Source organism: Benincasa hispida, chromosome 6 (assembly GCF_027475165.1).
Source record: "Benincasa hispida cultivar pf3 chromosome 6, pf3_genome.v1.1, whole genome shotgun sequence".
Classification (NCBI taxonomy): Eukaryota; Viridiplantae; Streptophyta; class Magnoliopsida; order Cucurbitales; family Cucurbitaceae; genus Benincasa; species Benincasa hispida.
In genome coordinates, this window is record NC_143483.1 from 46525753 (window position 1) to 46540796 (window position 15044).

The following is a 15044-nucleotide window of genomic DNA, read 5'->3' on the forward strand; positions in this document are numbered from 1 at the left end:
GAGGAAGGTTGCAAGTGGAGACTTCGTGAAATAAAGAAAAAATCGCATGGCTTGTTCAAGATCGCTAAATACGATGAGCAGCTTATTCAGAACAAAGTCAAAGTCATGTGCAATTGGATTCATCAATGATTGCACTAGAGTTTTGTGATGCTATAAGAGAAAAACCATCTATCAGCGTGGCATAACTGCAATCCGACATCAAATCAAAGTTTGGATATCATTTTCCTTACCATAAAGAGGTATGGGAGGGCAAAAGAAAATTGTTGGCTAAAGTGTTCAATGATTGGGATGAGTCTTACAAATTGTTACCCAGGTGGTTGTATATGGCTAAAGTGACCAATCCTGGAACACGTTTAAAATGGAGAGTTAAATGCTTACTGAAGGCCATGTTATTCTAACTTCTGTATTTTGGGCATTTAGTCCTTGTATAGAAGCTTATAAATGTCGGCCGATAATTCAGATATATGGTACACACTTGTATGGAAAATATCGAGAAAAATTGTTGATTGCTACATCAGTTAACTCGAATAGGCATCTTCTTCCACTTGCATTTGTTGTTGCTGATGAAGAGTCCGCAGACTCATGTGGATGGTTCTTGAAACATTTGAGAGAAATTGTAACACACGAAGAAATGTGTTTAATTTTAGATCGACATGCTGGCATAATCGCAGCAGTGAACAATCCAGCAAATGGTTGGACGGGACCAAAATATCACCATCGTTTCTGCTTACGACATATCGTCAGTAACTTTAATACATTGAAAAATTCAAATTTAATACATTGAAAAATTATGTTTATCGTGTCGGGTGTCAGTTTCAAATTCGGAAGTTCAATAAAGCAATTGTCTTGTCAAAGGAATAAATCGGAGCTGTTTGAGTTTTTGTCACAACATTGGTTTAGAGCAATGGACTTCATGATGGAGGGTTCAGATATGAGTGGATGACGACAAATCTATCAGAGTGCATAAATGACGTCCTCAAAGGAGCTCAAATGTTGCCTATAAATTTCTTCAAGTGCATGAATTATTTCGATAAAAGAAGAGAAGAAATAAAGGAGTCAAGATAAATACACGTGTTGATCCTCCTACGCATTAAAGGGCTTTTAACAGTAAATGGCATCTTCCTGATAGGGTGATCAGACAATTCGATTTTTAGTTGGATGTCTCATCGCCTTATAATATTGAACACCTACGCATTTTTAATGTAGTTGCTGGCAACTGACATTAAAGATAGTGTTATTAAAGACCTGACATTAAAGACAGTGTTATTAAAGACCTTTACTGTCGGTTTAAAGGCCTTCAATAACACCAATATTGACCGACATTGACGGTCTTTAATGTCGGTTGCAACCAACATTGAAGGTCTTTAATGTCGATTGAGTCTCAACATTGAAGGTCTTGCAACCAACATTAAAGGTTTTTAGTGATTAAAGGTCTTTAATGTCCTTTGCAACCGACATTGAAGCCTGAATCTGTCAGTTTTTTTAAATTCCGTTGTCGAATCCATTTTTTTGGTCAAATAAGTTAAAAACAACATTATATGTCTCGTGTTGGGTCAAGAAATGTCCCTCATTGTTTTATATTAAAAAGTATAAAAAAAATATTTCCAATCCATTATATATACTCATCAATATTTGTCTTCCACCTATGAATTTATCCACCAAAATTTGCAAAACAATACCAGAACCAGACTTTCATAGAATACACAACTTACACCATGTCATCATTTCTCTCACTCACAAATATCAATTAGTACTAATTCCATGAATAAACAAGAATCACAATACCAAAATCACAATACCATGAATACAACTTTCAATAATAAACAGATCATGTCTTCCACCTATGAATTTATCCACAAACAAGAATCACAATACCAGAACCAAACTTTCATAGAATACTTACACCAAGCCATCATTTCTCTCATTCACAAATTTTAGTACTAATTCCATGAATAAACAAGAATCACAATACCAGAATCAATATACCATGAATACAGTTTCCAATAATAAATAGATCATGTCTTCCACCTATGAATTTATCTACAAACAAGAATCACAATACCAAAATCAGACTTTCATAGAATACTTACACCAAGGCATTATTTCTCTCGTTCACAAATATTATTAGTATTAATTCCATTCACAAAGATCATGGTTAGATAAATTTACATTCATTCTAAGCTAGCATTTACATTCTATTGAGACAAAAAAAACAAGAATTACATCCTTAGACAAATCAGCCAACAAAACTTGTCCATTGGGTCCGAATTACGTCGATCTCTCCTTGCGTATATGCATCTTTTGTATTGAACTACAAAAAGGAAAAAAAAAAAAAGATAAATTCAACATAAGTTTACGTCCATTTATTAAATTAAAGCTAGCACTATATAAAAAAAATAAATAATTTATATACGAGGCTAGTAATGGGAGTAGTAAGCTAATGCACTATTTCGTGTATATACTTTTGCACATAGTACCCGCATCCTACAGAATCTAATTGACGAGGGCACTGCATATAAAGAAGTTGAAGACAATTGTTAAATTGTTATAAAGAAGTCGAATGAACATAAATTGTTAAAAAATGAATACAAATTTACCTTTACAGGTTTCCATTTTGGAGAAGACCGATAGTGTTGGAGATCGTGGTTGGCTTGCCATGTTTTCAATCCACTAAATAGTTTTAAAACATTAGTTAAACATAAATACTTCAATTAAGAGCTAAGAAAGTTTAATTACACTTACATATTTATAACTCCATGAAAATCCTCTTGAACCTTGCTTCGAAGAGAATCCAAAACATAAACACAATTTTCTTGTAGATTGATTACAATCAATATCCAATGATAACTATAATAAGCAACAATTTTGAAATATTAGTACGTTTAGAATGCAAATTAAAAATAACTTAAGAACTTGTATCTACTTACCCTGTGTTATATGGAATGAGGACTAATTGGTCTAAATTAGCCAATTCTAGTTGATTGGCTAAATTTCTGGATCGGATATCTTGAGACTTCATGTGTGGCAATATTCTTGCTTGATCAATTATAAAAAAAAAACTTCTTCAATCATGACCACATTCATCCCAAAGATACCTAACAAAGTAAAAGTTATTATTTATCAACATGAAACAAAGTATACATGAGTGAATCTAGATGAGTAGTACTTACGCAATGTATGTCAAAATACACATGTAGCCTATTTCAACCATATTGCAATATTGGAGTAGATCATCGTGGCCTAAATAAATAAATTTATCTCTTCCAAATATATGCTCGTCCAAAGAGATACGGATCATGTCTACATCATTCATGTTATGCATGACATGTCCGTTCAATAATTTGATAGTACCATTAGCGTGAGTATATTTGAAGGACTGGCTGAAGCTCTTAATTGGTGAATTCAAAGTAGGAAAAATGATCCTACCATAACCAAAGTTACAAAAATTCAAAGTAGGAAAAATAATAAATAACCAAACTCATAAACTAAAAAGGAAACATATTTTTTTCTCGTCAACCATAACTACAAAGTTCACGAGGGCCATTTTACGAAGTTGCCCATTGTTTGCTTTAAGAACTTTATTTTACCCTTCACGGAATTGGTATAGGCAAATCTTCTCCAATGACAATGTCAATCAAAACTTTAACAGTTAAGCATGGCACATCATCATCAAATGTTGTGGCTACTGCAACAATATTATCTACAGTTCCTATAGCCAAGTGGCATGGTGTCCCCTTAACAAATTTAAAAGAACTTATATCATGCATGGTTAAGCACGTACAATATGATTAAAATTTAAAATTTAAAATAAATAAATTACCTCCAAATCTTCTTTAGACATCTTCTTAGTATCTTCTTCAGATGCACTTAGTGCAACACTTCCAACAGATGATTTGGACTGATGAAATTGTCTGCTGTGAGTTCTTTCTCTTGACACTTTACCATGTCGAACATTTTTTTGACACTAGAGCCTCCTTCAATTTCTTGGCTCATAGAGGACTTTGGTTTTACTAATTTGAAATATTGAGAATAGGAAACAAAATCACCCATTCCTCTAACACGTCCCCAATGTTCTTCCGTACCCAATGCTTTGATGAGAACATCTTCACCTTCATGAACTTCAGCCAATTTATCCTATAAAACATATTACAATTTTCACACAATATCTATATCATCTTAAACTTTATATATATGTCATCTTAAATTTTGCATAGTATATACTTACAATCCGTTTAGCACATTCTCGAGTAACTTCATCAAAGTATTCATTATTCTTTCCTTTTCTTGCTTTCTTCCATAAAGTCGCCCGATAAGAAGGGTCATTCGATAGGTTCTACATGAACATACATATTTAATTAGCATAAACATATTAAAATAAAATATTTAATTTAATTCGAATAACTCACTAATTCTTGGGCAAGATTCGCATAGCCCTTCTGAGAAATGTGGTGATTATATACACATTTCGCACGTCTTTCTTTTTTAATACGACTGATTTTCTGTACAACAAATCTAGTTGAAGTTATCTATCAAAATAATGATAATGTTGACATGTAATTTATTGTGAATGACTTACCTCCCATTCTTCACTCAATCATTCATTGACGAACGATATCCAATGATCTTGCTCTATATGAGAATATTGTTGCGGTGGAAATTGTAAGACCAAGGGTTCATCCTTAAATGGAAGTATGAACTTTTGAGTCAACGTTGTCTTGAAAGTCTGAAACTTCCTAGATGCAGACAATATACAATGTTTGCACTTAGAGTCCACATTGAATGACATCTGCACAATGAAAAAAGTAGTTAAACAATAAACTAATAAACTACTATGCACGTGAATTAAAAGTTTAGAAAACATATCGCTACACAATCAAAAAGTTTGTCTTTTAAATGGTTTGAAACTTTTTTCCAAGAATCATGCGTTATAGGAATTTGTTGTCGAACACAAACTCCTATATAACTCTGCATCTTCTTTGCTCCAGATCCAACTGGTTGTTCATGTTCATTATAATCGATGGTCAATCATTGCCCAGATGTCCTTATTTGTGCCAACTCATACATTGTAGTTGGGCCACGTGGTATACTTATTCTACTAGTTTTTGTGGGATCATATTTCTATCATCATCGCTGCTACTTGTTGAAGTTTCCATGTCAATCTGCAAAAAAAAAAAAAAAAAAAAAAAAAAAAAAAAAAAAAAAAAACTCACACAGAAAACATATAATCTTAATATTTAAATACACATAACCATAGTAAATGACATACCATGTTTAATACATTATTTATCAACTCATCTACCCTTACAATCATTTCTAATGTATGTAGATGTTGTATCATCAATCTCAATAGATGTATCAACATTGGGCATTCTTTGCATACCTCCATAACCACATTCTTGTATCATATCTCCTATTTTATCTTCATAAAAATCATCCTCAATTGTTCGTTGTGGAGATGTTAAAACAATTGACCAACTCGAATTTGCAGGATCTTTTACATAGAACACTTGTTTTGCTTGGGAGGCTAAAATAAATGGGTCTGATTTATGTCCAATACGATTGAGGTCCACAATAGTAAACCCAAACTCATTTGTTTTGACTCCAGTTCTATTCTCAATCCAATTACATTTGAATAAAATAAATGATAATCCATGATAGTCAAGCTCCCATATTTCTTGTATTACACCATAAAAGGTCATATCTGACATGACGGACCTTTTATCCTTAGCATTAGAGACTTGCATTGTGGTAGCGAACCCACCTAACATCATCACGATTCTTTATGTGATAGTAGTAACCATTGACCACATAACTAGAATATTTTGCCACAGTTGGACAAGGTCCATTAGCTATCCATCTCAAAGAAGGCGATATGGAATTTTTGGGAACTTCGAGAGCTAGTGCAACCTACGATATATTTCATAATATTTTAGTAGTTAACATTTAATTATGCATCAAATAGTAGGTTTCTAGAGATTACTCGTGTGGACAACCACCGACTGAATGTACGATTATGCTCTTCTTGAAGCCACTTTCTACTTTTATTTTTACCAAAATTGAGCTTAGACAAAATATCCATATGTTACCTATTATAAATGACAAAGTTAGTAGATTATTGAATAATCAAGTAACCTAAAATGAGAATAAGATGAAGATCTACATACTCGACGTAAAGAAGCACATCATTTATATCTTGAATGACATAAAGATGAGCTTGATCCAACTCATCCTTACTCGATCTGATAAAAGAAGCAGCTGACAATGCTCTATCAATGTTTGAATTCGCTTTCTTTGTTGATGAGTTTAGCCTAATAGAATTAACACCAGATACGAATTCAGAACAAAACTCTATAGTCTCTTCAACAATATAATTTTCTCCAACACATCCTTCTGGTCGATTTCTATTTCGTACATAAGTTTTCAACACTTTCATGTATCATTTAAAAGGATACATCCACCTCAAATAAATAGGTCCACAAAACTCAACTTCTCTTACGAGATGCATTACAAGGTGTACTATTATTGTGAAGAATGATGGAGGAAAATACTTCTATAAGAGGCATAGAGGGACAACGATATTCTATTGCATATCCTTTAACTGAGATGAATCGATCGCCTTGCAACATATAGCATTAAAGAAGAAGCATAGGCGAGTAATTGCAAGTCTTACATGTTTGGGTAAAATATCACGAATGGCTACCGGTAATAATTGTTGCATAAGAACGTGATGGTCATGCGACTTAAGTCCGTAAAGTTTCAAATCTGTGAGCGACACTAAACTTTGAATGTTCGATGAATAGCCTTCAGGTACTTTAATTTCTGATAGTACCTTACAAAAGCTCAATTTCTCAGCTCGTGTTAATGTATAACATGCGGGAGGTAAAAAGACTTTTTTCTCTCCTACTTGAGGGGCTAACTCTGATCTAATGTTCAGTTCCACCAAATCTAATCGAGTATCATCTTTTGTTTCATCAGGAATATCAAGCAATGTGCCAATAAGATTTGCACATACATTCTTTTCAATGTGCATCACGTCTAAACAATGTCGCACATCAAGATACTTCCAGTATTCTAACTCGAAAAGAATAGATTTTTTCTTCCAATAAGTTGAAGTGCTATCTCCACTGTTCTTTTCTTTGATACTTTTCTTACCAAATGAATATTGATACTTACTTGTTTCTGCAAGAATTTCTTCCTCACTCAATGGTTCTGGACCAAATTCTAATTCTTGTGCGCCATTAAAAGCTTTCTTTTGTTTTCTATATGGATGATGGTGGGGTAGAAACTTGTAATGCTCGAGATATGCCATCCTCTTCCCTTTTGATAAATAAGTGGATGAAGTATTCTCTCTACAAATTGGACATGCATGATATCCTTTAACCGTACAACCACACAAGTTACCATACGCAGGAAAATCATTAATGGTCCATAATAAAATAGCTTTAAGCATGAAACATTGTTCTTCATATGCATCGTAACATTCTACCCCGTCTTTCCAAAGTTTTTTCAAGTCATCTACTAACGAAGATAAATAAACATCTATGTCATTTTCCGGTTGTTTAGGACAAGATATTAGTGTAGAAACTTGTAATGCCCGAGATATGTCATCCTCTTCCCTTTTGGTAAATAAGTGGATGAAGTATTCTCTCTACAAATTAGACATGCATGATATCCTTTAACCGTACAATCACACAAGTTACCATACGCAGGAAAATCATTAATGGTCCATAATAAAATAGCTTTAAGCATGAAACATTTTCTTCATATGCATCGTAACATTCTACCCCGTCTTTCCAAAGTTTTTTCAAGTCATCTACTAACGAAACTAAATAAACATCTATGTCATTTTCTGGTTGTTTAGGACCAGATATTAGTGCAGTCAACATAAAAAATTTTCGCTTCATGCACAACCATGGAGGTAGATTGTACGTCACTAACATCACTGGCCAATAACTATATCTACTATTAAGATCTCCATGTGGATTTACCCCATCTGTCAAAAGAGCAAGACGAACATTTCTAGGTTCTAACCCAAACTTTGGCCACAAATTGTCTATTTTTTTCCACGATAGGGCATCTTTAGGATGTTTTAAGAAACCATCTGTTTCTTTTTTTTTAGCATGCCACGTCAATAAACTTGTTATTTCTTTACTTCGAAACATTCTTTCAAATCTTGGAATTGGGGGGAAATACCACATGACTTTTGCTGGGATATTCTTAGCCCTTTCATTTAAATTTTTTTGAAGCTTCCATCTTGACGTACCACAAATGGGCATACATTTGCATTAGAAAGTTCTTTTCTAAACAAGCAACAATCATTTCTACATGCATGAATCTTCTTGTACTTCATTCTAAGAGTACCCAACATCTTTTTTGCTTTCTAAGTAGAAGTTGGAATTTCATTAGGACTAGGTAATATGTCATGAATTAATTCCAACAACTCAGTGATCGCCATCCAATTTAGCTTTTAAATTATATAACTTTACCAATGTAGATATTTTGGAAAAAGTTTTACAATTTGGGTACAATGGTTTCTTCGCATCATCTAATAATTCTTCAAAATTATCGGATTTTCCACTAAAATAGTTATTATATGCAGCCTCAAACATTCCAATTATGTTATCAACATCAACATCATCCTCATCAACTTCGTCTCTTGCACTAGTAGACACATTTTCATTGTTTCTCTTAATCGGTAATGATTCACCATGAAAAATCTATGTCTGATAACTTTAATCTATACCATTAAAAAATAATTGTTCTCTTATTTTGTTCACATCTAGAGTCTTTGCATATTAACACACTTCAAACATGGACAACTCAGCTGACCATTTTTAATAAACACCTCGACTCTTAAACCATACTCAGCTGACATTCTATTCATTTTCATCCATGACTTATCCATGATTGTAAAATATGCAACTTAATCTACAAAAAAAAAAAAAAAAAGAATAACAAGGGAAAATTTAAAAGCATAAAATTATGATTGTAAGATATGCAACTTCAACAAATTTAGAACAACTAGACTTTTAAGATAAGCATCTTATAAATATTACCTTGTCCTTGTTATTAATGTTGTTATGAAGTCCTTTTTGTGTTGGGTGCACCTTCTCCACTTGTCAACCTTCTTAAAACACGTCCAATGCAATCTTCCTATCTTCCTTCCAAATCCCCAAGAATCAAAATTTAGCCTTACACGTCAAACTTGAACCTAACAAATGAAAAACTTCACTCAAAATCAAGTATTGAATCAAAACAAATATCAATCCAAACAAATATCACAATAAACCGTGTCCTTAGATTTCGTATGAGCCAATATCAAGGAATAATAGCTCTTTTTTAGAGCTATCACATAATTAAGCTATAATCTCAAACCATTAAACTAGAATCTCGAAACTAACATACCTTATCAAAGATTATAACATATGGTGAATAATTTACAAAAAGGAATATGCAACTGAGTTAGTAGTTACTCCATAGTTCTTGACCCAAAGTTAGTAGTTACAAAGGATCCAATTTCATTAACAATAGGAAAAATATACTACATATCAAAACAATTACTCCATAGGAGCTCCATAGCCCTCTATTTTCTTATGTGTGCTACGGTAGGTCCTAAAGACCTAAATCATATCTCCTCACCACATGGCCAGGTATCTTTGGATTTCCCGGTTACTCTGGCCTTTTTCATCCCTGGTAATCTCCTACTCACTTAGGTGGTACTAAACACATTCTCATAGCATAAGGGTAAAGTCACCATGAGTATAAGGTCTAGTGGTTCACCATGAGTATAAGGTCTAGTAGTTTGAAAACAATCTTTCACAAACCAGCATAAACCATCACTTTCCATAAACCTTTATGAATAGCATATCACACCAAACCATTCCATGAAAATCATGCTAAAATAGGATTTTCAAAACATTTTCATCAATAAATCCAAGTTAAAACATATTTTTGATATAAATTTCCAACGAATCATAATATTAAAAGTACCATAAATGCCCAGGAATCAGTGATAGGAAACTGTCATCAAAACTAAAATTTAATTACTCTAAAAACAAGTCATGCTCATAAATCAGGTAAAGCTGCAAAGGTTTATTTTCAAGGAAAGTAGTCACTCACAGTCAAGGGCGAGAACTGTTTAGGTTGTAAGCTTCCCCAATCTCCGTTTTTCCTGAAATTGTTCAACCAATAATATTAACACCATTTTTCTATTTCAAACGCCTTATTTCAACCAACTTAACTTCTTCGCAACCCATACTAAGTCAAAAGAAACTACCTAAAATATCAAGATGGAAGTGCATTTGGAAGTTCAAGCTAAAAGTGGGTTAATCAAGCTATAAACTAGAAAAAAACAGCAACTATGTAAAAAAAGTAAATTTGACAACAGTACAGATTTTTGACAGTCACTTCATTATCAAAGAATACAGCAAATTCGATGGCGAGCAACGGCGTGAAGAACGATCGACGGACGGCGAGGGAAAGGTTTAGGGATTGGGTGAGGTAAGGTTTAGTGACGGCGCGACAGAGAAGGGTTTGGGTGTAAAGAAGAGAAAGAGTGCACGATTTAGGGATATATTATTTAATAAAATAATAAAAAAAAACATTACACCTTTAATGTCGGTTTTAAACCGACAAACCGCCATCTTCAATGTCGGTTGTCGGTTTAAAACCGACATTAAAGATCCATTTTTTTAAACCGACATTATACATCCGATTTCACTTTTTTCAACCGACATTAAAGCCTGAATTTCTTCTAGTGTGCATGATATCGACTTAAGGACTGCAAATTGATCCGAAAAAGTTGCACATTTGGTAGTGCGATGACACTATCGTGTAAGGTTTATTGCAGTGGGGGTTTCTATTGAATAGTTTGATAGGGATGTCACTCAAGACTACATTCACTAGTATAATAATATATATCACAAGGCGCTACGTCACTCGTCCGAGAGTAGCTGTGGGTCATCTGGTAAATGAATGAATATTATTTAATTATTTTTAATTTAACTTTATTTTAAATATTATCTAATTATTTTATAATTCACAGAGATCGAACGACAGTAGACTCCGTGATGTTGCGAATGATCCGAACTAGATTCTTGCTATATGTAGTGACAACCAAAGCTATATGGAGGAGATACATTATATGTACGATATACCTACTCCACCAGCTCCTAGACGTAGAGGACCTGTTCGGGAAGAGGATGAGTTTGATGAGGTTGCCCATAATGTGGAAGAGTTGCCCCCTGTGATGACAAACACAGAGTCAAACTGATTATGTTAGTCCGATGATGATGATGCCAGCATTTAGTTCAAGACATTATGACTCAGAGGCTAGTCCTTCGTCTTCATATGTGCATAGACATGGTTGGGATCATGGAGAGCATAATGAATATTTATATTATGAAGCACCTGCAGAGGTACCAGAGTAACATCAAGAAAAATCAGAGCAACCTCAAGTTCAAAGTCGACGACGACAACCAGCTCAAAATCGACGATGTCCACCTTATGGGACACATTGATTTTTGTAATTATTTTTATATAAATGAGATATTTTAATTTACACTTTTTTATTTTTATGAGATAATTTTTTTTTTTAATTTGTTCTTTTTAGAGTTAAGTTTAATAAAATAATAAAATATTTTTATAAAATGAAAAATTAAAAAAAAAAAAAAAAAGGTGAAGGTTGTTGAAAATTCGACCTCGACATATTAAAAAAAATAAATGGAAAATTTTTTTTAAAAAAAAAAAGAAAAGAAAAGAAAAGAAAAAAGATAAAGGTAAAATGTTGAAAATTCGACCAAGGTCGAATATTCAATGAGACCTATTAAAAAACAAAAAAAAATCATATTTTTGTAAATAGTTTCAAAACTACAATATTTTTATAAATTGTTTTTAAAACTGCCATATTATTTTAATTTTCCCAATTGAGATTCATGATTACAGAATTGGTGGTGATATTAAATTATTTGAATTAATTTTATTTAAAAATTAGAAGTTTGAATTTTATGAAAATTCAAATATCAAATTCAATTTTTGTTTTAATTTAATTTAATTCTCTGAAAATTTAAATTGGAAGAAAATTGCTTTTTAATTTAAAAAATCGAAAATTGTGTTTAGTGGGTTTTTTCCACTTTCAACACGCATCTTCCACCTAAAATCCACCTCCTTTTAAAGTTGATTGGTGTCACCTCTTCATGCGATACATGTGCATGAACTTATTGAATAAAATTGGTTTTATTCAGCTGATTTAAGGATGATGAATTTGGTTGAATTTTTGACATTTCTTTAACTTCTAAACGCACGCACGCACGCACAAAAAAAAAAAAAAAAAAAAATAGTTTTACCTCAAATATTCCCTTCAATTCTAACTCATTTTGGATCCCATAATCCATTCTAAGGTTCTGGAGGGTAGTAGGGAAGATCAAGTGGTAGTCTACAAGGAATTGCTGAGAAAATTCAAGTTGTATTTGAAGATTGAAAAGTTCTTCAAAGGTATGTCTTCAAAATCCTATTTTTAGTTTATAAACTTGCATGTTTCTATACTAAAATTGATGAAATTAGAGTGCTTAAGATCCTAATTGCTCCCGCCTCTTGCTTGTTAACTCCATCGTTGTGTAGTTGATAATAATAAGCTAATCCAACAGACTGAAAACGCGTAGGCAGGAAATCCCATAAACTCTTAGAGTCATCAAATGCATCAAACTGAACATGGATTGATCTGATGATTTTTACTATCCCAATCTTCTAACCGTTCAATAAATTTATTGTCATCCTCAGTGGGTATCTTGACTAGTTTAGGAATATCACCCGTGACAATATGCTATAATTTATGCCCCTATTAGAAAACTCTTCATTTGATGGGTCCAAGTAAGATCCCATAAAAAATAGTACTAATAAAGTGAAACACATGATCTTTCTTCATGTGGCTTGGCTTGGTTCAATTGGGAAAAGAAGCTTGGCGGCTCGACGGTTGACTCAACTGGGAGCAGAAAAAATGGCTTAACGACTTGGTCAATGGCTCGGCTTGGTGGCTCAGCAGCTCAACGAATTGGCTCGATGGGATTAGCTCGTTGGCTCAGATGGCTTAGCTCCACACAGATCGACTCGATAGGATCATTCGGCTAGATCTGACTAGATCCACTGTATTTCTTGGGCACGAGCACTTGGATTCGATGGGAAGAGATTCGATGAGCCTGGTTTGTTGAAGGTTGGTTTCGATGTCAACAAACAGGGAGCATGGGTAACCTTTGGTGAGCTTGGCACTCATGCCGATGGGGATCTTTGATGGAGTCACAGCGGAGTTGGGCGATGGAGTCATGGTGGAGTCGGGCAAGCAGTGGAGCACGTGTGGAGATCGGGAACAGAGATCATCGTTTCGTTGTCAAAAGCTCTCTAATAGAGAAACGGAGCACATGTGATATGGATGTCAAACGCAGAAAACTCAAACAGAAAATAAAAGATCCTAGTTGGGTTGATTACTTATCCTTGTCGACGAAAAACAGAGGCACACCCAGCTGACGAATGGAGAATAGATGGAAAACAAGCAAGGGATGGACGAGCGGACGAGCGGACGTCGATATGATTCCCTAGTTGGGCTCTGATACCATGTTAAGAATGTATTTCAACAAGATGTGTTTTACAAAAAAAAAAAAAAAAAAAAAAATGGGTATAGGGGTATAAATATAGTAGCAAAGGACTAAAAATAGACCCTAGAAAACTCAACCAACCTAAAAGCTCTCTAACAACATAGACCAAGTATATATTGACTAAGTCTACATTAATAAGATCAATCTCCGAATCATATCCATTTGAGGTTCCTTGAGAGGAGCTATCAGATGTAACTTAGTGTAGATATGATTTATATTGTAAGTTTTGCCACTTTTTGAAGAGGATCTCTTGCTCTGTTGTAATGTTGTGTCTCTTTGTAAAGCATAAATCCCCTTTGTTGCTTTTGTTTCTGTTTTTCCTTTGAAAGTTAACATCATTTGAAATACATGTTGACCTTTTCCTTCAAAAGCTTCATGTGTCCTTCCTCTATCATTTGTTCTATTTTTTGTTTTGAAATTTGGCTAATAATTCAACTATTATACGAAAGATTCAAGTCGATATAAGAAATGAGGAGGAAATAAGTTTAGTTTTCAAAAACCAAAAGCAAAACATGGTTTCTTTGAGGTTTTTTCAAAAAAGAAAATTACTTTCAAATTTTGGTTTAAAGTATGTTTGAAATTAACACTACTACAAAAATAGTATTTCTTGATGTTTTTTAAATGTCAAGAATCACTTTTCTTGACGTTTTAAAAAACGTCAAGGAAGCCAGTGTCAAGAATGTCGATTTTCTTGACGTTTTAAAAACATCAAGAAAAGTGACACTTGATATTTAAAAAACGTCAAGAAACGCTGACACTTGACATGTTTGAAATATCAAGAATAGGATTGTTCTTAACAAGGAAAAAATGTCAAGAAATTTTTTAATTTGACAATGAAAAAACATTAAGATATATCCTACTTGACATGTTAGAAATGTCAAGAATACGGATGAGTCTTGACCTGTTAAACATGTCAAGACTATCTATAATCTTGACGACGAAAAAAGTTAAGAAATTTACTTGTGGTTTTTTTAGAAAAATTTGTAATGTTGACTTTTTGCCTATAATTGCTCCTGTATTTTGATCCAATAACCACATTTGGTATATATATGACATACATTCACTAATCAAATAAACAACACACGCATTTTCAATGTTATATATCACCCAAATTTTCACCAATATCTCTTTATAAAAACTTCACTTCTTTAACATTGTCAATATTACAACCTCATAAAGTATTTCTAAAGTTAAAAGAATATGGAAAACCCATATGAAAAATTCCAACATTAACCCCATTTGAATAATTTCAAAAGTATAACAACTATCAACCCCCATATGAACACATTTCCTATTGTACAATCAACAACCTCATCCCCTCTAAGAACAATTTAAAAAAATTACAATTATCAATCCCGTATGAAATAATCCTAGCCAAATCTCGCTCAATGTGCTCCT

At 33.3% G+C, this 15044-nt stretch overlaps 1 protein-coding gene and 1 pseudogene across 10 annotated transcripts in view; one reads left to right on the forward strand and one right to left on the reverse strand.

Annotated features, from left to right (window-relative positions):
• The window catches only part of LOC150035707 (uncharacterized), a 103205-nt gene extending 91645 nt beyond the window's left edge, over positions 1-11560 (forward strand). For 8 of the 10 annotated variants that reach the window (XR_016530110.1, XM_090314675.1, XM_090314672.1 and 5 more), the window contains one exon: positions 11045-11560. Coding sequence is in view for 9 of the 10 variants with exons in the window: in XM_090314675.1 (XP_090170801.1) it covers positions 11045-11249 (205 nt within the window). In the remaining variant the exon portion in view is untranslated. Of the gene's footprint in view, positions 1-2605; positions 5118-11044 lie in introns of those variants that run through there. The other 2 variants (XM_090314682.1, XM_090314684.1) reach the window with 1 other exon arrangement.
• LOC150035710 (uncharacterized) lies at positions 3081-8913 on the reverse strand (annotated as a pseudogene).
• Positions 11561-15044: the final 3484 nt, after the last annotated feature.